General features: G+C 53.9%; 1 protein-coding gene across 1 annotated transcript; it reads right to left on the reverse strand.

The window, feature by feature from the left end:
• Ppfia3 (PTPRF interacting protein alpha 3) lies at window positions 1-26564 on the reverse strand. Its single transcript, XM_070001005.1, has 30 exons — window positions 26209-26564; window positions 20414-20668; window positions 20010-20111; window positions 19554-19718; window positions 19171-19245; window positions 18614-18688; window positions 17627-17848; window positions 15576-15722; window positions 15351-15485; window positions 14785-14868; window positions 14464-14595; window positions 13505-13567; window positions 13294-13373; window positions 12657-12801; window positions 11976-12163; window positions 9778-10000; window positions 9071-9234; window positions 8322-8449; window positions 7312-7405; window positions 5180-5261; window positions 4494-4694; window positions 4240-4302; window positions 4052-4078; window positions 2675-2850; window positions 2228-2325; window positions 1854-2029; window positions 1704-1772; window positions 1234-1405; window positions 889-960; window positions 1-802 (listed from the first exon to the last, which is right to left on the reverse strand). Exons 2-29 carry the CDS (start codon window positions 20651-20653, stop codon window positions 902-904), a joined length of 3585 nt encoding a protein of 1194 aa, XP_069857106.1. The 5' UTR covers window positions 20654-20668; window positions 26209-26564; the 3' UTR covers window positions 1-802; window positions 889-901.

Genomic DNA, 26564 nt, shown 5'->3' on the forward strand with positions numbered 1-26564 from the left:
TTTTTGAAACAGTTCTCTTTACCCGTGATCACTGATTGACGCCTGGGGCCTGGGGGGCCGACTAAGAGTCGGGGGTGAGGGGGGCGAGGGCTCCCCGCCGACCGCCCTCCACCCCATGCCATGTCGCCCAGTGGCATCTTGGAAAGAGGATTCTCCCATGCAAACCCCGGAGCCGGAGGGAAACCGGGGGGCGCACTTTGCACCCCCTACCCCTGGGGCACGGACACGGCCACAGCACGGGGGGGGTGGGGAGGCCCCGGGGACACGAGACACGGGGGGGGAAGGGACCCCGCCAGCCCGCAGATGACCCCCCCGAGGACTGGGGACCTCACAGGGCGGGGCGGGGCTGAGTGGCACAGGGGGCGAGGCTTGTAGCAGCGAGTCCCCCCCTCCCCTCCTTTCGGACGAAGAAGAAGGAAAACTTGGGCCCCGCGACTGGTCAGGAAAGAGGGGAAGGGGGCAGCCTCTCCCCGCATGCGGCCCGGAGGGAAGCCCCGCCCCTTTCCGCAGGTGAAGGGCACCGGTCTCCCATCGGAAACTGATCAATAAATTACAAAGTAGAGAAAAGAGAGGCGGAAGTTTGGGGGCGGAATCGCTGCCTGCCCTCTTCTTTCCCTCCCTCAGTCCAGTTCATATGGTTTGGTCCAGGCCCAGTCCATTTGTGCGGCGGGGGACACGCACTCCCCCGCTTGTCTGTACAGATGGTCCGGTCCGCGGCGCCGGCTCCAGGACTCTTCTCCCCGGGCGAGACCATTCTCTGGGTAGGGGGGGATGGCCCAGTCTTCCATCCGAGTGCGGTCACCTGCATTGACGCCGGTCAGTGCACCCACTAGTTAAGATCACGGGGGTGTCTCCCCGTACCCCAAGATCACCCAGTACAATCCTCACCTGGAGGCCTACACTAGCAGGAATAAGTCCGGACCGAAACGCCATCTGCCCGGGAACTTCCAGAAGTCTGGCCTGGAAAGAGAGTGAGCCCGGATTCAGACTGGCACGCGACCCCCAGTGATTCCCCCAGTGTTTCTGCGGGCTCTGGCCTCTACCTCCCTCGGACCAGGCTCTTCATCAGTTTTCTTTCCCTTCTCCCATCCTGGACAGGAGTCGTGGGAGAGAAAATGCAGAATATTGGAAATTTTTGGAGGCGGGGGGGGGGACCTGGAAGGTTGAGTCGCCCCGTTTCCCACCCAGAGCAAAAGGGAAGGATCGCACTGTCCGCTTTTAGGACTTCCTTACCTTCCGGCTGCAGCTTTCGGAGAGGAAGCCCCGGCGATCCCAGGGCTCCTGCTGCCGCCGAACGAAAGTTGGGGGGCAACATCTCAGCCGAATCGGGGGTCACACCCCGGAGGTCCTTCTCTCGGAACATCTTCCGCCAGGACGGGGAGCGGCTGAAGGACTTGGCGCTGTCCTAGGTACAGCACCGGAGCCGACGGTGAACCCAGCTCTGACTCCGCCCCCTCCACAGACCACGCCCCGTGGGTGTCACTCCTTGGTTACGCCCACTGCGTCAGTTCTGCCTTAGCCCTGCCCCTGGGCGTTAGCTCTCCTTCAGCCCCACCCCCTGCATATCAACTCTCCCTTGGCCCCGCCTCCTGGATGTCACTTCTCAGTTAGCTCCGCCCCTGCCCGGACTCAGCCTCCAACTACGATTGATTGGCAAGGCCAAGTCCCACCCCTTTTGCTCGGAAATCTGCAGTCGCACCCACCTCGTCCAGCCTTCTGTCAGTGCCTAAGGAGATGAGGTTGCTGAATTCCTTCTCCAGGAGCTGTCGAGCCTGGAGGGGAAGGTGAGGGAGGTTGAAGCGGGTGGTCCGAGTGGGCGACGCCCTGTGAGCTCGGGCCCCGCGGCGGCTCACCTGCGCGTTCTGCGTGGGGATCTGCAGGAGCAAGGCCAGGTCCGAGTAGTCGAAGGTCTCGTCCAGGGCAAGCAGCGCCCCGTGTACCCCGCTCTCGGTGAGGTTCGTGGCGAATTCCTTCAGGCCCAGCCCTGACACCCAGCCCATGACCCGCTCGTTGGACCACACCATCACATCTGGGGATGGAAGGGCCCCTCATCAGCAGTGGTGTCCATACCCGGACCCCATTTCCTTCCCGGCCACGTCCCCGGCTGGCTCCCCTCCCCACGGACACACACGTTAATAACTGCACGCTTCTCTCCCCCACCCCACCACCGTCTCTTTTGCCCCCGCCCTGCCTCGAGCTCCTCCACCTGGCTCCACCTGGGTCTCACCTCGGATCTGGGTCTGGCTCTCTTCCCGCCTCCGCTCCAGGTCCTTCCGGTCGTAGTTGAGTCGTTTCAGGCACATGATCCCGTAATGCAGACTCACCCTAGACAGCAGGAAAGTGGAGTCACAGAGGAGCCCACGCCCCAGTGGCTGCTGCTCTGATCGCCACCCCCCCCATCGGCTGCTGTTCCAGGCATCTGTATTGACCACTGCCCCAAAGAGGGCGGGACGTTGCCAGTGGACAGCTTCTATTGGCTAACCTGGACCGGGGCTGGAGTTAATGAGCCAAACCACGTTGGATATGAACTTTTCCAATGGACTTTCTTAGTGGATGGGTCGGAATTTTCTACTGTGTCAAAGATACTCCTATGGCCAGCCTCATTTGCTGAAGGCTGTCTAGAGGGTGGAGCTTCCCCTTGGACAGTCCCCCCCACACTCCAGGCAGCTCCTACCTGTGGAAGCTGTCCACCATTTTGAGTTGGCCCCGGAGCTCCTTCTTGTTGAGGTGATCTAACATTCGGGCGTCCACAAGTGACTCCATGAAATAACTGCGGTACTGGGGCAGCCCCAGGCTGGGCAGCCAGTCGTTCCCCACCCACTCGTGGTTCATGTCGCCATATGCAAGGATCTGGGGCCATGGGCAGGTGAGGGAGGGGGTGTCAGGCCCTCCACCCCTTCCCATGTGTGGATGAAAGGAGTACCACCCAATCCCCCCCCCAACACAAGAGTCAGACAGTGACCCATCTGCTGGGACAAGAGACCAGCCCAAAGTGTCTCTGCCCTCATTAGGACAGAAGAGACTCAAACTGTGGCTCCTGAGTCTTCAGCTTCAGCCTGCCACCAATATGCTGGAATTGCCTTGGACCTCACCTGCTGAGATCCACATCTGTGTCTCCACAACTCCCAGTGACCTGACCTATACAGTCAGTGTGTGTGTATGTGTGCCTGCTTGTGTGTACCAATACTGGGGCTTGAATTCAGGGCCTAGGCGCTGTCCCTTAGCTTTTACACTCAAGGCTAGTGTTCTACCCCTTGAGCCACACCCCCACTTTTGGCTTTTTGCTAGTTAACTGGAGATATGAGTGTTATGGACGTTCCTGCCCAGGCAGGATCTCGGCTTCCTGAGTAGCTAGGATTACAAGCGTGAGCTGCACCAGCACTCAATTTACATTCCATTTTGAGAAGCAGCCATTTAACTCTGCCCCAACTGAGTCCAGCATGCTTATTCTTCCTAGTCAGGGCAAGTGAGCTCCTCTAATGTGATCTGGAAATCCTTGTGCTTCTAGAAAATAGAGTCTAATGCTGTACCTGGCCCAGGAGATAGTTCTGGATCTGCCCAAAGTCCCTCGCTCCCTGTAGCTTAAGGACACCCACATCGCCCCTGGCTAAAGTCACAGGTCACAGACCAATACCCCACCTCCAGCTCAGATAAGCCCATATCTCCCCTTTCCTGAGAACAAAAGGGAGCGGGTTCTCCCCACTTTCTCATCCAACCTGAGGCCCCCTCCCCCATCCATCACAAGCCCAGGTAAAACTAGAACCATGCAGCTGCCTGTGCCCCCCCCATTTCCATCAACCATAACCAGACCGTTCAGCTTCTCCCCCCTAGACCCCCCTGCCAGGCTGCCTGTGGACTAGGGGCTTCCACATGGGCCCCACCACACCCCAATGAGCCAGTCCAGAGATGAGATGGTGTTATCCCTCACCACCAAGAAAATGATGGAATGTTCTGGCTGTCAAAGGAAGGGGCAGGGCTCAGAGAAGGAGGGGCATCCATGCAGCATGCACAACCTGGTCATGCACCCCACCGTCCCGCCCCGCGCCCCTACCTGCTCCCAGCTGATCTCCTTGGTCTCCTGACCCGTTAGTGGGAAGAGGGGAGAGAAGGGGGGGGGGTTAAGGGGCAGGCAAAGGAGGACGAAAGGGACAGACAGAGGATAGCCACAGACTCACAGCCCGCCTCCACCCCCGGGGAGGGTTAGTGCCACCCCCAAGGCCACCAGCAGGGGGCACTCACGGGCTTCGTGGCTGCTGTAAGGGATTCCATCTCCTCGTGGGTCATCCATACGTTTCCTGTGGGCTGAGGCGTGGGAGATGTTAATGATGAAACAGACTATCAAGAGAGGAGGGGACCCCGAGTGGAGGGAGGCTCCAGGGATCCCAGCCATTCATTTATGAGCTGCTTTCTTGCCCACACCCCTCAGGTGACAGTGGGAAGGAGTGATCCTTTCTCGAGAGACAGAAGTCTCATCATTGCCTCTGGACACTCACCGTGCGGGAGGAGGCAGGCGCCGAGGGGGAAGTGAGGGAGACCATCTCCTGGATGGCGAGGCGCAGCTTGAGCCGGTGCAGGGGGTTGCTAATGCCAATCTCACGCTGGATCTCCGTGTCTGACAAGTTGGCCATGATAGCACCGCTCTTGACATTGGCACGGCAGGCAGCCACATACCATGCGGGCATGCCTACCCAGAGCTGAGGGCAGAGGGAACGGTGGGGGGGGGGGGAGGAGGAGAGGACAGGATGCAGAGCAGACAGAACACGAAGGAGAGATGGAAGACACAAAGGAAGGGGGAGGGGGAGACAGATGACAAACAGGGGCGAGGCAGACATGGGGTGGAGAGGTACGAGGAGCAAAGGGAGAGAGAGCAAAGGAGGACAGAGATCCAGAGACACACCCAGATACCGGGAAAAAGAGAAAGAGAAAATAGAGAGAGCCCCACACACAGGCATGAAGAGACACAAGAGAAAAAGGTCAGACCGGAAGTGGGGTGGGCAAGATGGGGGGGGGGAGAATCAGTTCCCATTGACAGGAGTCTGCCTCCTCTCCCATCAGAACCTCCCTACCCCTCCCCACCCCAACTCGGCTTGAAGCATGTTCCAGGCAGACCCAGCCAGCCTTTGGTGGGACTGTCACAGCACTGGGGTTCAATAAACATGTCATTTCTGAGCCCCAGTACCTCCAGCCAGGAGACCACAGTCGGTCCGTCCCAGGCAGCAAATGGCAGTCCCTGGCGACAAGCTTCTTCCAGAAGTTCATGCCTGGCAGGGAAGGGCAGAGGAGGGCATGACAGGGACAGAGACCTCAAGCATTTCCATGGATTTTTTTTTTAATTTTAATTTTATTTTTTTTGGTTGTGGGTGCTGCCCCTGAGCTCTTTTACTCAAGGCTAGCACTCTACCGCTTTGAGCCACAGTACCACTTCCGGTTTTCTGGTGGTTTATTGGAGATAAGAGTTTCACAGACTTTCCTGCCCGGACTGGCTTTGAACCGTGGTGATCCTCAGATCTCAGCCTCCTCAGTAGCTAGGATGACAGGCGTGAGCCACTGGCACCCGGCTGCCTGAGCTTTTTTTGCTCAAGGTTAGCACTCTACCACTTGAGCTATAGCACCACTTCCAGCTTTTTCTGTTTATGTGGTACTGTGGAATTGAACCTAGGGCTTCATGCATGCTAGGCAAGCACTGCACCACTAAGCCACATTCCCAGCTCTCATTGTTGTTGTTGTTTTTTTCTTTTTTTTTTTGGTCCGGTTGTGGGGCCTGAACTCTGGGCCTGAGCACTGTCCCTCAGCTCTTCAGTTCAAGGCTAGTGCCCTACCACTTGAGCCACAGCACCACTTCCTGGTTTTTTCTTTTTGCTTATGTGGTGCTGAGGAATTGAACCCAGAGCCTCAGGCATACAAAGCAAGCGCTCTACCACTGAGCCACCTTCCCAGCCCCTCTCATTGTTTTTTTTGAGCCAGTACTACAGCTTAAAGTCAGGGCCTCACAACCTTTTGCTCAAGGCTGGAGCTGTACTATTTAAGCTACACCTCTACTTTTTTGGCTGCTTGATTGGAGATAAGAGTCTCGCAGATTTGTCTGGGCTAGATTTGAACCTCAATTTTCAGATCTCAGCCTCCTCCGTAGCTAGGATTACAGGTTTGAGCTCCCGGTGGTTGGCTGTTTTACAGTTGCTTAATAAGGTCTTCTGCAATCTCAGACCTCAATCCTCTTGCCTGTGCCTGCTTAGAAACTGGAATTGAAAACCAGGTGCTAGTGGCTCATGCCTGTAATCCTAGCTACTCAGGAGGCTGAGATAATGAGGATTGCAGTTCAAAGCCAGCCCTGACTCTTATCTCCAATTAACCACCAGAAAACCAGAAGTGGCACTGTGGCTCAAAGTGGTAGAGTACTAGCCTTGAGCTGGAGAGCTCAAGGACAGCGCCCAGGCTCAGAGTTCAAGTCCCATGACTAACAAAAAAAAAAAGAAAGAAAGAAAAAGAAAAGAAACTGGGATTATAGGTGTGCGCCAACATGCCTGTCTCAACCATGTCCCCAACACCAGTAAGAAAAAGATAAAAACAGCCAAGTTAGCCAGGCACCGGTGGCTCACACCTGTAATCCTAGCTACTTAGGAGGCTGAGATCTGAGGATCATGGTTCAAAGCCAGCCTGGGCAGAAAAGTCTGTTAGACTCTTATCTCCAATAAACCTAGAAAACCAGAAGTGGTGCTGTGGCTCAAGGGGTTGAGCACTTGCCTTGAGCTGAAGAGCACAGGGACAGTGCCCAGGCCCAGAGTTCAAACCCCACGACTGACAAAAAAAAAAAACCCAAAAAACAAAAAAACAGCCAAGTGCCAGTGGCTCACTCCTGAAATCCTAGCTACTCAGGAGGCTGAGATCTCAGGATCGCAGTTCAAAGCCAGCCCGGGCGGGAAAGTCTGTGAGACTCTTATCTTCAATTAATCACCAGAAAACCATTAGTAGTGCTGTGACTCTAGCAGTAGAGTGCTTGCCTTGAACTGAAGAGCTCAGGAACAGGGCCAAGGACCAGAGTTCAAGCCCCATGACACCCCCCTTCTCCTCCTCCCCCCCCCCCCCCCGCCACACACACACACAATTTCTAGATGTTCCCAGATTCCCATCAAGGAAGTAAGGAAGTTAAGCATCCTAGGTACTGCCTACCACCATTTTAGTCTTGTCTGTCTCCATCACTACTACCTCTCTTCAAATAAGCTCATGTGCATGCATGTACGTGCGTGCACGCGCATGTGCAGACACACACACACACACACACACACACACACACACACAGGGCCACAAACTCACTTCCTCTTGTTCCTTCGGTCTTTGTCACCTGGGCCTGTCAGCTTGGCTAGCCCCAGAGGGTCAGTGGCCAGTGTTTCATCAGAGGGGGTTCCAGCTAGAGAGAGGGGAGGATCAAAGTTTGAAAAGTCTCAAAGGGAAAGAAAGAACCCCAGGGGAGAAGCATAGTAAAGATAGTAAAGATAGAGGGATATGGGCTGGGAAGGTGGCTCAGTGGTAGAGCGCTTGCCTTGCATGCCTGAGGTCCTGGGTTCGATTCCTCAGCACCACATAAGCAAAAAGAAAAAAGCTGGAAGTGGCGCTGTGGCTCAAGTGGTAGAGTGCTAGCCTTGAGCTGAAGAGCTGAGGGACAGTGCCCAGGCCCAGAGTTCAGGCCCCATGACCGGACCAAAACAAAAAAAAGATAGAAGGATATAGTAAGAAGGATGCCAGGGCTGGGCACCCATGGCTCACACCCATCACCTAGCCACACAAGAAGCTGAGATCTGAGAACCATGGTTCAAGCCAGCCCAGGCAAAAAAGTCTGTGAGACTCTTAACTCCAATTAACCACTAAAAGCTAGAAGTAGAGCTGTGGCTCAAGTGCTAGAATGCTAACTTTTGCTCAGGGACAGCACCCAGGCCCTGAGTTCAAGCCCCCCCAGGGCCAGAAAAAATAAATAATACAAAGAAGCACGCCAGGAAAGTCTGGGCCCTAAGGGGCCTTGTAAATTGGGTACTGAGGAATGGAATTCAGGGCTTCATGCATGCTAGGCAAGCACTCTACCACTAAACCCTATTCCCAGCCCTGCTCTTAGTTTCAAAACCACATACATGAAGTAAATTTTATTGGCCTATTCCATAGCCAGGCACACCCCACAGAGTCATTTCTTTTTCCCTGCTCCTACTCCTTTGCGTTCAACATGAATGACCACGTGCGTAAACACCAGAGCAAATGTCTGGTGAATATGGAAAGATGGAGGGAGGAAGGGAGGGACTAAGGGGAGAAGGGTTAGCGTGAATGACAGTACTTACCCAGAGAAGAGCTGTCCCGGCCTGGGGGTCCCATTCGCCCTTTCTCTTTCTTGCCAAACAGCCGGCCTATGGATGACTTGATGCTCTTTTTCTTGGGGGCTTTGTGCAGGGAATCTGGGGTACCCTCACTGGACAAACAGGAGAGAGTCAGGGCACACTCTTTTGTTGTTGTTGTTGTTGTTGGGTCTGGTCGTGGGGCCTGAACTCTGGGCCTCGGCGCTGTCCCTCAGCTCTTCAGTTCAAGGCTAGTGCTTTACCACTTGAGCCACAGCGCCACTTCCAGCTTTTTAATTTTTGCTTATGTGGTGCTGAGGAATCGAACCCAGGGCCTCATGCATGCAAGGCAAGCGCTCTACCACTGAGCCACCTTCCCAGGCCCAGGGCACACTCTTTCCACCATTTTTTCCTTTTCTTTTCTTTTTTGTTGGTCATGGGGCTTGAACAGGCCCTGAGGCCTGAGCACTGTTCCTGAGTACATTTTGCTCAAGGCGAACACTCTACCACTTTGAGTCACAGCACCACTTCCAGTTTTCTGTTGATAAGAGTCTGGAGATAAGAGTCTCACAGACTTTCCTGCCCAGGCTGCCTTTGAACAGCGATCTTCAGATCTTAGCCTCCTGAGTAGCTAAGATGACAGGCCTGAGCCACAGCACTGGGCCTTCGACCATTCTCCTTCCAAAGCTCTGTCCTCCCAGCTGAGCCTTCCAGGCAAGCTCCTCCCCACTCTCACTGCCTGTCCCCTGGCTCACCTTCCCCGGGAAGGTCCCCCATCTTCCAGGGACCCCGCCTGCAGTGCTAAGGCTTGGGTCATTCTTTCAAGACGGGCCGAGCGGGGAGTGGGGGGTGGCGTGTCTCCTGGGATAGCTGGCCCCTCCCCTCGTGGAGCCCCAGCTTCCTCTTTGGGGATATGATTCTGAGGACAGAGAAGCACAGGGGTTTGATTAATTTGGAGGGTCATCTTGGGAGCTGCCCATGAATGGGGATGTCTGGGATGACACAGGGGTGGGGGACAGAAAGACAATGACTACAGCTCTTTGGAGCCCAGCCAAGCTCATATTTATAAACGTTGGCTTCTGGTGTCATGAGTGGGAACTGCTTGGCCTCAATGCTAAGGAGTAACCAGTCCTACAAAAAGGAAAGCAGGCATTGAGGTCATAAAGAGATATATATCTTTTTTTTTTTTTTTTTTGGTCAGTTGTGGGACTTGAACTCTGGGCCTAGGCACTGTCCCTGAGCTCTTCAGCTCAAGACTAGACCTCTACCACTTGAGCCACTTCGGGTTTTCTGGTGGTTTATCAGAGATAAGAGTCTCATGTACTTTCCAGCCTGGGCTGGCTTTGAACCACAATTCTCAGATCTCAGTCTCTTCAGTAGCTAGGATAACAGGTGTGAGCCACCAGGCGGTGTGAGCCACCAGTGCTTGGCTGATATATATATTTGTCCCTAGAATACTCACGGCCTTGTCGGTGCCCTCACGGGCAGGGCTTGGTGGTGCCAGGCGAGGTGTTGAATGGCCTGAGCTGGGAGGAGATGGGCTGGCAAGGGTGGAGGTGGTGAGGGACGGGGGAAGAGAGCAACTGCTTCGGTATCGGCTCAGGGAATCAAGGCCAGAGCTGGACACTCGGCTTTCCAGCTCTTCAGCCCTCTGTTCTGTTGTCTCCTTCTCCTCTTGGATTAGCCTGGGGTAGGAAGCAACAGTCAGAGATACACAGACAGACAGAAATAAAAAGAGAGGGTGCTGAGGGAAGGGAGTCTGTGATGAGAAAGTTCATTGGGGCAAGAGGAATGAAGTTAGAAACTTTGGGCGAGTTCACCATGGCTTCTTAGATTTAAGGGGAGACAAGGCGTGATTGACAGGCTCAGGAGAACATGGAAGGACTAGGGCTGTCAGGGAGATCAGGAGCCATGATCAATTTAGCTCAGAAGAGAACCAAGCTGTTAGACAAATTCACAACAAAGAAAGAGCCAAGCAACAGTGGCTCACGCCTGTAATCCTAGCTACACAGAAGGCTGAGATCTGACTATGGATATTTAAAGTCAACCCAGGTAGGAAAAGTCCAAGAACCTTTATCTGCAATGAATCACCAAAACAAGCTGGAGGTAAAGGTGAGGCTCAAGTGGTAGAGCTTTAGTCTTGAGTGAAAAACCTAAAGGACAGCACCCAGGCCCCTGAGTTCAAGCCCCAGTACTAATACACACACAAAACTAAAAATCATATAAAAGGTTCCTATGGGGAAGAAATAATGCTCCAAGCAAGATCACAAGGGCAAAGTCATCACACAATACCATCTGGAAGCCTGTGGAGTCATTCTCTCACTATGTGACAACGGATAACTCCAGTCTGAGTTTGAATGGAAGGCAGCAGCTATGTTGTTCTTATGTGCTGGATGCCCATGAAGAATGTTTGCTTAGAAAACTTCCAAGTAAGCTGGGCACCAGTGACTCATGCCTGTAATCTTAGCTACTCAGGAGGCTGAGATCTGAGGATCGTTGTTTGAAACCAGCCTGGTACAGGAAAGTCTGTGAGACTCTTATCTCCAATTAATCACAGAAAAAGCCAGATGTGGCACTGTGGCTCAAGTGGTAGAACGCTATTCTAGAGCAAAAGGAACTCAGAGACAGTACCAAGGCCCAGAGTTCAAGCCCCAGGATCAGAACTAAGGCAAATTTCTGGGCCATCAGGGTGGATAGAGATGGAGGTTTCTAAATAAGTCACACACTTTTGTACTAGGTAGAAATTCTGGAGGTCTAAACTTGAGATTTCATGGCTCTTGTTCAAGGGTGGATGAATTCTTCGTGTTTTGAGTTGGGGATCTTGGATTATGTGGAGAATCCTAAGGAATTGGAAGATTCTTGAGTACCAGTTACATGAAGTCATTGAATCTGTGCTGTTCTGGAAGATTCTTGATGTACTGAATTGAAAATTTGGGAATTTTGAAATCCAGTCCTTGGCACCCCTGGAAATGCTGAGTCCTGGCTGAGGGACTTGTATATAACACAATAGTACATGAGGATTTCTGGAGGGATCTGCGGGGATACAGTATCCTCATTCACTGGGGGGAGGGTTGGATTGGGGTTTCATTATGATGATGGGAGTAGAGATCGGCACAGAGAGAAGCGTAACTAGGGCTGCAAATGTGGCATAATGGTAGAATGCTTGCCTAGCATGCATGAAGCCCTGGGTTCAATTCCTCAGTACCATATAAACAGAAAAGGTGGGGCTGGGAAGGTGGCTCAGTGGTAGAGCGCTTGCCTTACATGCATGAGGCCCTGGGTTTGATTCCTCAGCACCACATAAGCAAAAAGAAAAAAGCCGGAAGTGGCGCTGTGGTAGAGGTAGAGCACTAGCCTTGAGCTGAAGAGCTGAGGGACAGCACCCAGGCCCAGAGTTCAGGCCCCACGACTGGATGCAAAAAACAACAACAACAACAAAAAAAAAAACAGAAAAGGTAGGAAGTGAGGATGTGGTTTAAGTGGTAGAGTGCTAGCTTTGAGCACAGAGAGGCTCAGGGACCGTGTCCAGGTCCTGAGTTCAAGCCCCAGGACTGGAAAAAAAGAAAAGAAAAAGAAAGAAAGAAGTGGAGCCAGAGGGGTTGTGAAGTCAGCTCAAGTCAAGGTCAGCTCAAAGCCAAGTAGACTTAGGCCTGGCCTTACTTGATCTCCTTGTTGATGGCTTCCAGCTGCTCCTGAAGCATGATGGCCAGGGTCTGCACGTCAGCCTGTCCACTGGGGGACAGCAGCTCGGCCCCGAACATCCCCTCTGCCTCCTCCTCATCGGAGCCATCCAGCTCCCCGGGGAATGGGGGCGGCATGGATCCTGCAGGGGTAGACCGCTCCCAATCCTGTCTCTGTATGGGGACAGAGGGACACTGAGCAGGTGGTGGTTCCGGGTCTTTGCTTTCCTCTCTGATCCTGCCTACAGGTGGCACTACTTTGCCCAGCCCAGCTACTTAATGGACAGATTCCTTTCTTAACTCCCTCCCCCAACTCACCCCAGGCCCTGCCCACACTTTTGAGTGGCTCCTCTCGGATTCCTATTTCCTAGACCCAGCCCACTTCATGTCTTGACCTGGCCCCACCCACGCTGGGATAGGGCACTGTACCCCCCACCCATTAGTACTCTCAGGTGCTCACCAGGTAACAGGACACCCAGGCAGGCGAGGGATGATGGAGTTGTGGGAAGGTCGGGGAGGGAGGGAAGAAGAGAAGATGGATGAGTCCAGGAAACCCTGCCTCTCAACCCAGCCTCCCACCTAAGCCCCAGAGGTTGGCCTCCACTCCCTTCAGCTGCCCACCTAAGCCCCCTTAGTCCAGGCCCCAGAGGTGGCAGCTGACCTTGGAGGGTTCATCCTTTACTCCTGACCAGCGGCTTCTCTTGCTTGCCCGGCCACTGCCGGCCCCATAAGGGTCAAGGGGGGCACCAGAAGGTAACGTGGGGGCCTGGGAGTAACGGAGTTCCAGGGCACTGCCAGGAAGAGACCTGTGGGCATGGGAGAGACAGTTAGGGACCCAGGGGTCTGGAAAAGGGAACAGAATTTAGAGGTCACAGGGATAAGTCTGGATTCAGAGGTCATAGAGTTGAGGTAAAAAATTAGAGGGAAGCCAGGAGCTGGTGGCTCATGTTTCTCATCCTAGCTACTCAGGAGGCTGAGATCTGAGGATGGTGGTTCAAAGCCATCCCAGGCAGGAAAGTCCTTGAGACTCTTATCTCCACTGAACCACCCGAAAACCGGAAGTGGTGCTGTGGCTCAAGTAGTAGAGAGCTTGAGCAGAAAAAGCTTAAGGACAGCATCCAGGTCCCAAGTTCAAGCCCCATCACTGACCAAAAAAAAAAAAAAAAGAGAGAGAGAGAGAGAGAGAGAGAAGGATGTGGGCTGGGAATGTGGCATGGCTTAGTGGTAGAGTGCGTACACCACATCAACATCTCCCTGAGCAGAGGAGGGGCAGGGGGGCCATGATTAGCTATGATTACCTAGAGTAAGAGGATGGCGGCCTTCCCCGAAGCTGGTCAATTTCCATCTGCATCCTCTCCATTTCAGCCAAGAGTTGCTCCTGGAGAGAAGAGGTTGGAGAAATCAAGTCAGAAAGCCTTGTTTTCCAGAATCATGGCTCCTTTCCCCTTCCTTCCTCTCCCTCCTCCCTGCCTTCCCCCCACCCCCACCCCGGCCACCTCCACCCCAGACCTTGTTAAGCAACAGCTCATCTTGTAACTTCTTCATGTTGGCGATCTCCTCACTCAATGAGTTCTGTGGGCACAGGGGTGAAGTGAGGGAGTGGGAAGGAAGGAGACATCCCCTAGGGGCTGCCAACAGTCCCTGGAAGATTCCAGTGGGGACAAATGGGGAGCTGCAAGGGAGGGAGGGTCATAGGGCCAAAGATACCTCTAGGGTGAGAAGTCCTGGGAGCCCTGGGCTTCAATGTTCTGTGTGATCTCAGAGGGCTTGGGGTTTGAGTGTTTGGGGCACTTGAGAAAGAGCTAAGGGAGCTGGGAAGGTGGCTCAGTGGTAGAGTGCTTGCCTCACATGCATATGGCCCTAGGTTCGATTCCTCAGCACCCCATAAACAGAAAAAAGCCAGAAGTGGTGCTGTGGCTCAAGTGGTAGAGTGCTTGCCTTGAGCTAAAGAGCTGGTGGACAGAGCCCAGGCCCAGAGTTCAAGCCCCATGACCAACTAAAAAAAAAAAAAAAAAAAAAGAGCTAAGGCCAGCCAGCACCAGTAGCTCACTTCAGTAATCCTAGCTATTCAGGAGACTGAGATCTGAGGATGGTGGTTGAAAGCCAGCTGAGGCAGGCTTTGAGACTCTTATCTCCAATGAACCACCAGAAAACCAGAAATGGAGCTGTGGCTCAAGTGGTAGAGCACTCTTCTTGAGCTGAAGAGCTGAGAGACAGCGCCCAGGCCCAGAGTTCAAACCTCACGACAGACAATAAGATAAAATAATAATAAAAAAAAGAATAAAAAAAAACCAAAGAGCTAAGGACTTGGGGTATTGTTACTGCCTAGAATTCATCTACTGACGGCTTAGATTCAGGGCCAGGTTCGGGGAGATCTCGGATCGTGGCTCTGGGCGCCGTGTCTGGGGCCACAGGAGGCAGGAGGCAGGCCGGGACACAGCGGTGATGGGCGGCCTGGGCCGGCGCACCTTCTCCTCCAGAGCCCCCATGCGCTCTTTGAGGTGCAGCTGTAGGCGCTCGTTAGACTCGCTCAGCAGCTTGTCCACCGTTTCCGACAGCCGCTTGTTGTGGTCATCGTTCATCTTCTCCCGCTGCCGTGCCTATCCAAAGGAGAGCCAGGCGGGGACTCTCAAGGTCGCCCCCCCCCGACCCCCTTCCCCCCCCTCCCCGCACTAGGCCTGGCCCTCGCTGGGAGCCACGCCTCCACCCACGCCCTCCCTCCCCGCCTACCACCGAAGCCCATCCCCGCCTCAGAGCCCCATCTTCTCCGCTGTCCTCAGCCCCCTCACCCGCTGCAGCTCCTGGTTCTTCTCCTCCAACTGGGCCTCCAGCTGCCGAAGCCGCTCTTCAAAATTTCCGTGCCGCTCCTCAGCCTGGAGAACCAGAATCCACTCAGCACCATTCAGCACCATTCAGCACGGTGGCCCCGCCCCTTCCAGACTGGATGTGAGGCCCCGCCCCTTCCAGACTGGACGCTAGGCCCCTCCCCCTTTCAGACTGGACTGAGGCCCCGCCCCCTCTCAGACTGGATGCGAGGCTCCACCCCTTTCCAGACTGGACTTGAGATCCGCTCCCTGGGCTACAGTTCCACTCGGGACCCGCTCCCCTGTCTCCTCTGGGTGCCGTCACTGTTCCATCACCCTCAGATTACAGGCCACCCACACTAGAAAACAACGTACCCTCACCCCCAATAGCCCAAATCTTGCTCCATTCCAAGATGGAGCCCCAAGGCCAACTTGTTCCCCAGAATCCAGGCTTTCCTGTCACTTTAGGGCCCACTCCATTTAAGCCCCGCCCCCATTGGGCCCCGCCCCCAGGCCCCGCCCCCAGGCCCCACCCCTCCCTCCATCCTAACTTTGTTCAGCGCTGCCACCCTCTGGGCCAGCTGCGCCTCTATCTCGGGCAAGGTCTCGGCCTTCTGCAGTGTCTGCTGCAGCTTCTGCTTGGCATCGTCCAGCCACTCGGCCAGCTGACGGCTCTTCTCTTCACTCTGGGGAAGGAGAGGCCAGGAGAGCAAAACAGGGCTAGGTCATGTGGACCCCAGCCTCACCCTGACACCCCTGGCCCAATAGGCCCCCACCTGCCGATACAACGACTCCTTGCTGGCCAATTCATTCTCCAGCTTGTCATTGGCATCGTGCAGAGACGTAGCTTCGCGCTGGGCGCTCAGGTAGCGCTTCTCCAGTGTGGTGATCCGCTCCTCCATATCCTCTCTCTGAGCCAGCGCCTGTGGAGGGGGCAAGAGACCTTGGAGTCCACAACTCCCAGAAGGCCATGGGGGTGCTATAGGATTAGAACAGCAAACCAGAACCCCGTGGTGTCCTGGGAAATGAATCCAGGACTCAATGTCAGGTGCTCTAGGCTCAGGCCTGCAATCCTAGCTACTCAGGAGACTGAGATCTGAGGATTGTGGTTTCAAAGCCCGCCCAGGTGGAAAATTCTGGAAGACTCCAATTAACCTAAAGTGCAGGAGTGGCTCAAGGCGTAGAGTGCCAGCTTTGAGGGAAAAAGGCAAGCAAAAAATTTTAGGCCACATGCTGGTGGGGAGGCTGAGCTCTGAGAATTGAAGTCCAAAGCCAGTCAGGGCAGGAAATTCCATGAGATTCTTTTTTTTTTTTTTTTTTTTGGTCCAGTCGTGGGGCCTGAACTCTGGGCCTGGGCGCTGTCCCTCAGCTCTTCAGCTCAAGACTAGCGCTTGAGCCACAGCGCCACTTCCGGCTTTTTTCTTTTTGCTTATGTGGTGCTAAGGAATTGAACCCAGGGCCTCAAGCATGCAAGGCAAGCACTCTACCACTGAGCCACCTTCCCAGCCCCATGAGATTCTTATCTCTACTTAACTACCTGAAAACCTATGAAGCTGTGGCTCAACGTGGTAGAGCACTCACCTTGAGCAAAAAAGCTCAGGGAGAGCACCCAGGCCCTGAGTTCAACCTCCGTCTCTCTCACACTCACACACACACACACACACACACACACACACACACATGTTTACAGCCCTGAGGACTGGCAAACAAAATCCAGGACCCACATTTCTTAGTAGATACCTTAGTTATAAGAATTACAGGGCTTAGCCGGGTGCTGGTGGCTCACACCTGTAATCCTAGCCACTCAGGAGGCTGAGATCTGAGGATGGTGGTTCAAAGCCAGCCCGGGCAGGAAAGACTGTGAGACTCCTATCTCCAATAAACCACCAGAAAACCGGAAGTGGCACTGTAGCTCAAGTGGTAGAGCGCTCATCTTGAGCTGAAGAGCTGAGGGACAGCGCCCAGGCCCAGAGTTCAAGCTCCACCAACCAAAAAATAAAATAAAATAATAAAATAAAAATAAATAAATAAAAAAATAAGAATTACAGGGCTTATTCCAGAAGTATGAAATACTGATACAAAGAAAATGGCTATATCTAATAACCAGAACCAGTTACTTAGCCCATGCTTTCAGATGGAGGACTCATATTAGAGTTCTAAATCCCAAGGCTCAGAAAGAAAGAGTCGACACTCTTGAAGCACTGAATCCAGGTTCCACCATGAGCTGAGTGACTTGGGACAAAAAGGAAGGGGGGAAGCTGGGTGCTGGTGGCTCACACCTGTAATCCTAGCTACTCAGGAGGCTGAGATCTGAGGATGGAGGTTCAAAGCCAGCCTGGGCAGGAACCTCCATGAGACCCTTATCTCCAATGAACCACCAGAAAACCACAAGTGGTGCTATGGCTCAAGGGATAGAGCGCTGGTCTTGAGCTGAAGAGCTGAAGGATAGTGACCAGGCCCAAAGTTCAAGCCCCATGACCAATCACAAAAAAAAAAAAAAAAAAAAAAAGAGGTGGGGGGAGCTGGGTGCTGGTGGCTCACACCTGTAATCCTAGCTACTCAGGAGGCTGAGATCTGAGGATCGTGGTTCAAAGCCAGCCCGGGCAAGAAAAGTCCATGAGACTCTTATCTCCCATGAACCACCAGAAAACCGCAAGTGGTGCTGTGGCTCAAGTGGTAGAGTGCTCACCTTGAGCTGAAGAGCTGAAGGATAGTGACCAGGCCCAGAGTTCAAGCCCCACAACCGACCGAAGGAAAAAAAAAAGGAAGGGGGCAAGGCCAGGGCAGGGGAATGACACAGGGCAGCCCCCCAGCACTCCCACCTCACCTCCTTGAGGTCCCGCTGCAGCTTGGACTTGGCTTCCTCCGCCTTACCCAGCTCGCGGTGAGCGGTGCCCAGCTCCTCCTCCAGCTGGCTCATCTGACGGCACAACACCGCCAGGCGCTCCCGCAGCTGGCACACCTCGGCACGCTGTCGCTCCAGGGCCTCCTCCAATTCTGCCGTGCGCCGGCTGGAATCCCCACCAGGACCCAGGCCATTGGCAAGGGTCTGGGGTAAGAGAGGAAGAGACAGAACCCAGAGAAGGGGTCACAGAGACAGAGAGAGAGGATGCAAGAAGAAATTCCATCAGCATTTCCCTGATCAGTCTCCATGGGTGGCCAGGGGTCCCAGGAGTTAACTATGTGACCTGCAGTAAGCCAGTAAGCCAGTAAGGATCTTAAGGATTTGATAGTCCTAGGGTCAGTAAGGAGCAAAACAAATATTAAAATACCCATCAAAAGTTGGGGAGTTGCCAGGCACCTGTGGCTCACTCAATGCCTACAATCCTAGCTACTCAGGAGGCTGAGATGTGAGGATCATGAAAGCCAACCAGGGCAGAAAAGACCGGTGAGACTCTAATCTTTTTTTTTTTTTTTTGGGTCCAGTCATGGGGCCTGAACTCTGGGCCTGGGCGCTGTCCCTCAGCTCTTCAGCTCAAGGCTAGCGCTCTACCACTTGAGCCACAGCACCACTTCCGGCTTTTTTCTTTTTGCTTATGTGGTGCTGAGGAATCGAACCCAGGGCCTCATGCCTGCAAGGTAAGTGCTCTACCACTGAGCCACCTTCCTAGCCCAAGACTCTAATCTTTAACCAACAAAAAGCTGGAAGTGGAGCTCTGGCTCAAGTAGTAGAGCTCCAGGCTTGAGCAATAAAGCTAAGGGACAGGGGGCCCAGGCCCTGAGTTCAAGCCCAGTACCTGGCAGCGGGGGGAGTGGGGTGAACCAAGTTAGGAAGCTGACTGGATGCCACAGGGAAGGGACTTGCACCTCTTACCTGTCCATCCCCATCTTTGCCAGGCTCTTCCAGCCCTGACCGCCGTCTAGACAACTGGTCTCGAAGATTCAGAGTCTAGAAACAAAAGAAGACCAGAGCAAAGGACATCCTAGAATCCCACCTCTACTTCCCCCCTGAAAGGCAGTTTTCCTCTTTCATCTTGTCTTTCCCATCCAATTGTTTTCTTTTTTTTTTTTTTTTTTTTGGATCCAGTCGTGGGGCCTGAACTCTGGGCCTGGGCGCTGTCCCTTAGCTCTTCAGCTCAAGGCTAGCGCTTTACCACTTGAGTCACAGCGCCACTTCTGGCTTTTTTCTGCTTATGTGGTGCTGAGGAATCGAACCCAGGACCTCATGCATGCGAGGTAAGCACTCTACCACTGAGCCAACTTCCCAGCCCTCCAATTGTTTTCTTAAGAGGAGGCCTGAGCTCTAGCCTTAGATTCTCACTCCTCCTGGGAGGGTCTGGCTCCTTCCCCCGATCCAGCCCCATTGGTGTTCAGCCTATGGAACTCTCCATCAGTTCCTTGGTTCCCGCCCCTTCTTGTCCCCACCCCCACCTCCTGATTGCTCAGTTCCAGCTCCTCCTCTAGCACCGCCACTCGCTCCAAAGCCATCCGCAATCTTTCTCGGACCTGGGGATGAGGAAGAGGATGATAGAGGTAGGATAAGAATGAGATGCGGACCAGACCCACATCCCTGGAACAACCCCAGAGGCAGGTGTAATAGGATAATATGAAAATTCCTCTCTGTAATGGGCAAGAGGCTCCACCCACAGACCAAGCAGCCTCTCCCACAGGTACCCCCAACCCTTGTTCATTTTTCTGTTGTCAGTCTGAGGGGTCCCAGCCTGGTAACCTGTACCAATCAATCACTAAAGATCCTTCCACTTAGAATAACCCCAACCAGTCACAGCCAGGATCTTCATCCAGGCTATCCATACCTTTTCATCTAGGGCCTTGTGATGCTCGAAGAGGGATTTTAGAGCCTTAAGCACCTCCACCTCGGAGGAGACCCCTCCTGGTGACTGGGCCTGGCGCTTCACCACAGTCATGCGCAGTGACCTCTCGTGCCTGGACACCAGGCACTCCAAGTGTTCCAGGAGAAGCTAGAGGGATAAAACACGAATCAAGGAAAAGAGGCCAGGGGCTAGGAAGACAGCGACAGATGGAGACCAACCAAAGGAACACTGGGAGAAACAAGTCAGGAAAGAGAGAGAGTGCAGGGATAGAGCCCAAGAGCATATGATTAAAAAAAGAAAGAAAGAAAGAAAAACAAGTGAGTCCAGCCAGGAAATGGGAGCAGAGAAAGACACGAAAAAGAAGTATAGAATAAAAAGGAGTTGGACAACACCCCACGGCCCTCTCTGTCCCCAAGGCCCTGTCCCCAAACCCCTCACCCGCGTGTTGTTGCGCTCGGCCTTCAGCTCTGCAATCTCTTCCTCTCTCTCCAGCAGCTGCTCCCGACATAAGTTCAGCTCCTTAGTCAGAGCCGCAAACTCCTGTCCAGAAGTGGGCACGACAGGGACGACCAATCAGTCCTTCTTCTAAGTCCCTCATTCCAAAGCAGTTTGAAGGCCCCGCCCAACCTAGTTAAGTCCCGCCTTTCTTGCCGCCTAGTTCCGCCCACGAACGATTAGCCAATCAGAGACCTCACCTCTTGAGGCTCCAACCCCCGCCTGCCAAGGACTATTTCCCAGGCCCCGCCCTTCCAAGTGCCAAGCCCCGCCCACGGGCCGCCCTCGGGCTGCCCTCGCTCCTCAGGTCCCGCCTCCCGGCGGCCCCGCCCCGGCCCCGCCCAGACCTGGGGCAGGGCGATGCTGAGCTGTCGCTGCAGCGAGTCCTTCTCGTGGCCGAGCTCGCGCAGCCGCAGCTGCGCCGTGGCCAGGCCGTCCTGCGCCTCGCGCAGCGTCTCCAGCAGGCGCTCCCGCTCCGTGAGCATCGTGACCATGAGGCGCTCCAGCTCGCCGCCCGCCTCGTCCGGGCCCAGCGCCGAGCCCCGCCGGCCATCCTCGCTGATGGTGGGCATCACCTCGCACATCATGGCGGCGGTGCTGGCCTGCGGAGGCAGAGAACTGAGGCACCGACATTAGGTTGCCACACGGGGGAAACTGAGGTGCGGTGGTAACTGAGGTGCGGCGGTGCAGACAGGAGAAACTGAGGCTTTGAGGCTCCAATCACAACACAGGGAAACTGAGGCACCCCCCTAGGGTGGCTCTACCAGGAAATCTGAGATGTAAGCTACCTGGGAAAACTGAGGTTCATCCATTATAATCATAAAGCAAGGTACACAGAAATACATTGCTTCCAGGAAAACAGCCTGGGCTACCTGGGTAAGAGCATTTGGAGAGGGCTGGGAAGGTGGCTCAGTGGTAGAGTGCTTGCCTTGCATGCATGAGGCCTTGGGTTCGATTCCTCAGCACCACATAAGCAGAAAAAGCCAGAAGGGGGTGTTGTGGCTCAAGTGGTAGAGCGCTAGCCTTGAGCTGAAGAGCTGAGGGACAGTGCCCAGGCCCAGAGTTCAGGCCCCACGACCAACCAAAAAAAAAAAAAAAGAGCATTTGGAGAAACCGAGGTCTGACGCCACAGACAACAAACCCAGGCCTGGCCACACCATGGAACTGAACCCTGGGTGTTGGGGGAAGGGGAGAGATGCAATTCCCAAATCACCCATTGTGACTTCGTGAAGAATCCTCAGCCCATTGCACGTGTAGGGAAACTGAGGCCCAGCCAGAAAGCTACAAGTCTTCCATTGCAGAATTAGGTCAGTAGAACGTGATTGTCTGTGTCATATCTCTAAGACAGGCCTCACCTACTATTCCGCTCAACTACTGTTTCTCAATTTCCCAGATACAGGACCCACACACATACACACAACTCCAGAAGCACTTTAAAGACCCACACTTCACTTGAAAAGCCTCAAAATTAAAAGCAAGACAGAAACCCAGCTGTGCTAGTCATCAGCTTGTTCACAAGTTCACTGTCCAAAATCTGCTTCAGGTTCCCAGAACTAGGCCCCTCAGTTGCCGCCACCTCTAGACTTAAAAGTCTCAGTCTTCAGCTCCCCCCTCCCAATCCTAGAGTCAGAGCCAGCACACAGTCCTTATCTCCCACTAGTTTTTAGCCTTCTCCCAAGAACCCCCAACTTCCAGCCTTGAAAGCCCCCCACCCGAATGCATAGCCCTGTATCAAGGATCCAGGGAGTTCTGGGAACACCCCCTACAATATCATTCTTCCCTCCTCCCCCTCTCCTCCCCCCCTCCAAACTCCAGCCCTGGAAGAGCACCAAGGGTGTGGGAGGTCAGGGGCGGGGCCTCTAGGGAGGCGGAACTTGATCCCCGATGCCAGGGGCGGGGCCAACATTAAGTGAGGCTCCGGAGTCACTCCTTCTTCATTTCAGGTCTGACAGGTCCAGCTGGCCCAGTCGAAAGCAGGAGGGACTTTCACTGTGCTCCTTCCTTTCCTTCCCCCCAGACAGACAGCGGTATAACCGGTTCTAAGAGTGAATAATTCCCAGCCCTGCCTAATATTCATACTGTACCCAAAGCCTGGGACACCTGTGGAGAGAGCAGGGGATTGAGAGGCTCTGGGACCTGGGAGGGGAGGCCGCTGGTGGCCTGAACCCTTGGGTCTTTGAAGTGGTGCATCTGAGAATCTAGCGCCCTAAATCCCAGCTCTGAGACTAGATTCAGGAAAAGCATTTTTAGACAACAGGCTAGCCTTAAGCCGAAACCCAACGTATTTTCCAGCTGCAATCTGCTCAGAAGATAGGACACAGAAGGGGTTTTAGGGAGGCTGTTCTGGAACCTGAGATTCACTGAGGAGACAGAACACAGCATAGAAGGACAGAGGATCTAGAAAGCTCAGAGCACAGCGAAACTACTCAGTTCAAAAAGGATATGTGCGTCCACAGGCCCGAGAGTAAGATCCACATGCTGGAGTAAGTAGAACTGAAGTTTGGAGCCCAAAAGAACCCAATAACTTAAAAGAGTTCCTGGAGCCCAGTGCTGGTGGCTCACACCTGTAATCCTAGCAACTCAGGAGGCTGAGATATGAGGATCTTGGTTTAAAGCCAGCCAGAGCAGCAAAGTCCGTGAGACTCCTCTCTCCAATAAGACCACCAGAAAACCAGAAGTGGCTCTGTGGCTCAAGTGGTAGAGTGGTAGCCTTGAGCTGAAGAGATCAGGAACAGCACCCAGGCCCAGAGTTCAAGCCCCACAACCGAAAAAAATAAAGAGTTCCTGGGTTACCTCAGAACTCTAAACATAGAAGGAAGTATAATGATGCATTTTTGGGGGGTCCAGTCGTGGGGCCACAGCACCACTTCCAGCTTTTTTTTTTCTGCTTACGTGGTGCTGAGGAATCGAACCCAGGGCCTTATGCATGCAAGGCAAGCACTCTACCACTGAGCCAACTTCCCAGCCTTAATCATGCATTCTTAGGAACATACCAAATGTAATATATAATGAGCTTAATCAAGGGTTACAAGCTACAACCCAGAACTGAGTCTAGCAGAAATGAAGGTATTAATACAGGGGTATTCTACCAGGGATCACAGTCTTATTCTAATCATGTATCTAAATGATACTAGAATTGGAAGATAAAAGGTATGCTCTTGAACTCAGAACATGCCTCAGGGCTGAAGAAAAACAAAGACAGATAATTTGTCTGGAACTTGGAAACATCTGGAGGAAAATGCAGAAGATGCATGCTGAGAATTACGAATTAACTGAGATTAAAGATTGAACTAAACTGGCAAGGAAAGGGGGATGTTCTGGAAATAAGAACATCTTGAGACTGAGACTCTAGAAGAGGAGAAAGCCTAGAACACGCTTAGAATGCCAAAGTAGCAGATGGAGGAGAAAGCCCACAATCCTCCAGGCAATGAGTCCTACACTAAGGCCACACAGAGAAAACAGAAAAGATGGAAATGGATGGGTCTAAAACCTAGAACCTGAGGGAGGTAAATGTAACGTAGAACACTTATCATCAATCTTTCAGGCTTTAAGATCTTGAAATGAATTCCAGAGCTGATAGAATTTGAAGACAGCTAAAAGGCCTAGTTGGTACATACAGAATCTGAAAGTTAGAAAGAATGTCCTTGGGAAGAGAAAGGAACCTAAAATAATGCTAAGGATATGGCCAGAACCTAGAACTGTGAAAATTCATCTGAGAGCAAGTAAAGACTGGCTGCTAGAACTCTGTAACATGTCTGAAGAGAGGGCAAGATCAAAGCATGGTTTCTAAGACATTATTATTTAGCTATGTGAAAAAACAAATGGAGGCCTACATAATGAGTTCCAGGCCAACCTGAGCTACACAGCAAGACCCTGTCTCTAAATGAAAGCAAAAAACTAGTGGGGTTCAAGATATAGCTCAATGACTGGGCACCAGTGGCTCACGCCTGTAATCCTAGCTACTCAGGAAGCTGAGATCTGAGGATCAAGGTTCAAAGCCAGCCTGGGCAAAAGTCTGTGAAACTCTGATCTCCATTGAACCACCAGAAAACCGAAAGTGGCGCTGTGGCTCAAGTGGTAGAGCACTGGCCTTGAGCTGAAGAGCTGAGGGACAGTGCCCAACCCCAGAGTTCAAGGCCCACAACCAACAAAAAACAACAAAAACCAAAAAAAAAAAAAAAAAAAAAGATTAATGGAAAGAAGACATGCCTAGAATTTCCAGAGTGTAGCATCTTGCTTAGAACTTAGATCACATCTTGGTTGAAGATAGAACAGAGATATCAACTGAACATGTTCTAGTACTGCTTGGTAGCAGTAAAAAAAAAAAAAAAAGAAAAAAGGCACCTTACAACTAGAAATATGCAAGGAAGGCTCTAGAGCATATAATTCACCTAAACTGCAGGCACACCTGGAGGAAAGAATTCATGTTTGGATGGGCTGGGAAGGTGGCTCAGTGGTAGAGTGCTTGCCTTGCATGCCTGAGGCCCTGGGTTTTATTCCTCAGCACCACATAAGCAAAAAGAAAAAAGCCGGAAGTGGCACTGTGGCTCAAGTGGTAGAGCGCTCGCCTTGAGCTGAAGAGCTGAGGGACAGCGCCCAAGCCCAGAGTTCAGGCCCCACGACCGGACCCAAAAAAAAAAGAATTCATGTTTGGATCACTGGCCTGAGTGTACCTGAAGTGTGGGACATTATGACATTATGATACAGGACTTGGGAGGCAATGAGGGGCTTGGAACCCCTCAAGTCTTAGGAGAGTCTCCAGGCCTTAGGGGAGACAGGAGATTGGGGAAGCTTAAGCACCTGAGATGACATGGGGCTAAGGCAAGGGTTTGTCAAGGCCATGTGATCTGTGAGGTTTAATGGGAGTCAGGAGCCATGGGAAGCTGAGGAGGTAAATACAGGTCAGGATGGGTAGACAGATGCAGAGCCTGGGTCTTTGTAAAGGTTAAAGGGCAAGGGGTTAGGAGCTTGGGAGCCAGAATCCTTTTTAAGATCTGGGGCAGAGGGTCCAGGTAAAGGCGAATGGACAGACAGTGCAGAACCTGAGGTCTGAGCTCCTGGGTGTTCTGAAAGGATGCAGGTCAGAACAGACACCCAGGTCTCCAAAAGGGATAGGAGCTAAGGAATTGTTTTTAAAAAATGCTGAAAAGAAGAGTATGGCGCCTGAGTCCCTAAGAGAACAGATGCTGAGGTGCCAGGAGGCTGAGTCTATTTGTCTGAGGGACACAAGGGTTTGTTAAACTGGCTGCTATACAGGAAGCAAAGGCTGGAAAACTGGATTCCTGTGTCCTGACCCGAGTGAGGGCTGTGTCCACAGACAGATGAACAGAACCGGTGGAAGCTGGAGGTTGGGGTGCCTGCCTGAGTCCCTACAATGCACGAAGCAGGAACATTCAGAAATCCTGGCTCCTCAGGGAACACCTGGAGTCATGAAAAGCCAGGGTGCTAAGAATGCGCCCCCCCCCGCCCCCGGCACCCGGCTAGCCTGGCCATCCGAACCCTGTGGCCCGGGTATCCCCGGGTCAAAGAAGCGGCGGCAGCCGAGGGAGGGGGGGGGAGATCCCCAGCGCCGCCGGCGCCCCCTCCCTGGCGGCGCCTGCACCAGGTGCCCTGCAGACCATGGACAGCTCCAGAGCGGGCCTGTGTCCAGCACGGTCGACGAACCGGCCTGGACCGACACACCATCGCCTGTTCTAACCAGAGGCTGGAGCTGGCCACACGGGTGTGCGGACCGGGGGGGGGGGGGTAGCGATGGGGGCCGGCCGGTGGCTGGGGGAACCTCACAGAGCCCTGGCCGGTGACTGGAGCTCCCAGCACTGGGCCCAGGAAGAGGGATCTAGGTTTCCCCGGGGGTCCCCAGGGTCTGAATGGAGGTGTCTGTGTGTGTGTGTGGGAGACCCAGGCTCCTGGGGCCTGGAGGAGGCGCAAGGAGACAGTGCGCCTGGGATTCGGGGGTTCGGCGGGGGACTCCACTCGGGCCAGGGGCACCCCTGAGCCTCCTGGGCTGGGTTGTGGAATCTGGACCCCAGGGTCCCCGGGAGGACGAGGAAGGGAATTCAGGATCTCCGGGAGGCGGGGGAGGCTGGCGCAGGGGTCCCCGGGGTGGGCGCTGCCAGGCGGGCTGGGCCGGGCTCTTACCTACCTGGTCCGCGGCGGCTGCGGGCGGAGCTGGGCTGCAGGAGGGACGTGGGGTGGGGTGGGGGGGACCGGGCGGGGCCCCTGGCGGCGGCCGGGGCCCGGATCTGTGGCTCTGGAGCCCTGTCTCCGCCGCTCGCGCGGGCTCAGCGTCTCTTGCTCCGGCTTGGGCGCTGGGGACCTCCTCCCCCTCACAGTCTTACAGCCTTCTAGCCCCTAAAATAGCCCCCTGCCACTGACACCGTCCAGCCTCCCCCCGCGAGGCCGCAGCCGCCAGATCCAGGGGTGCCCACCAGCGCCCCCCAAATCCCACCTTCCCCCCCAAAAAAATTTCCTCCTCCCTCCCCTCCCCCAGCAGCTCCC

Source organism: Dipodomys merriami, unplaced genomic scaffold (genome assembly GCF_024711535.1).
Source record: "Dipodomys merriami isolate MVZ:Mamm:240054 unplaced genomic scaffold, mDipMer1.0.p SCAF_57, whole genome shotgun sequence".
In the NCBI taxonomy this organism is placed as follows: Eukaryota; Metazoa; Chordata; class Mammalia; order Rodentia; family Heteromyidae; genus Dipodomys; species Dipodomys merriami.

Bases quoted from the DNA above. Each gene is read 5' to 3' on its own strand.
- Ppfia3 (XM_070001005.1), bottom strand. From the start codon at position 20,653: ATGATGTGCGAGGTGATGCCCACCATCAGCGAGGATGGCCGGCGGGGC. The intron at 15,486-15,575 runs GTGGGGGCCTAT...CTCCTTCCCCAG, and splicing joins AGGAGTCGTTGTATCGGCAG to AGTGAAGAGAAGAGCCGTCA. The intron at 2,851-4,051 runs GTAGGGGCGCGG...CCATGGCCCCAG, and splicing joins AGGAGATCAGCTGGGAGCAG to ATCCTTGCATATGGCGACAT.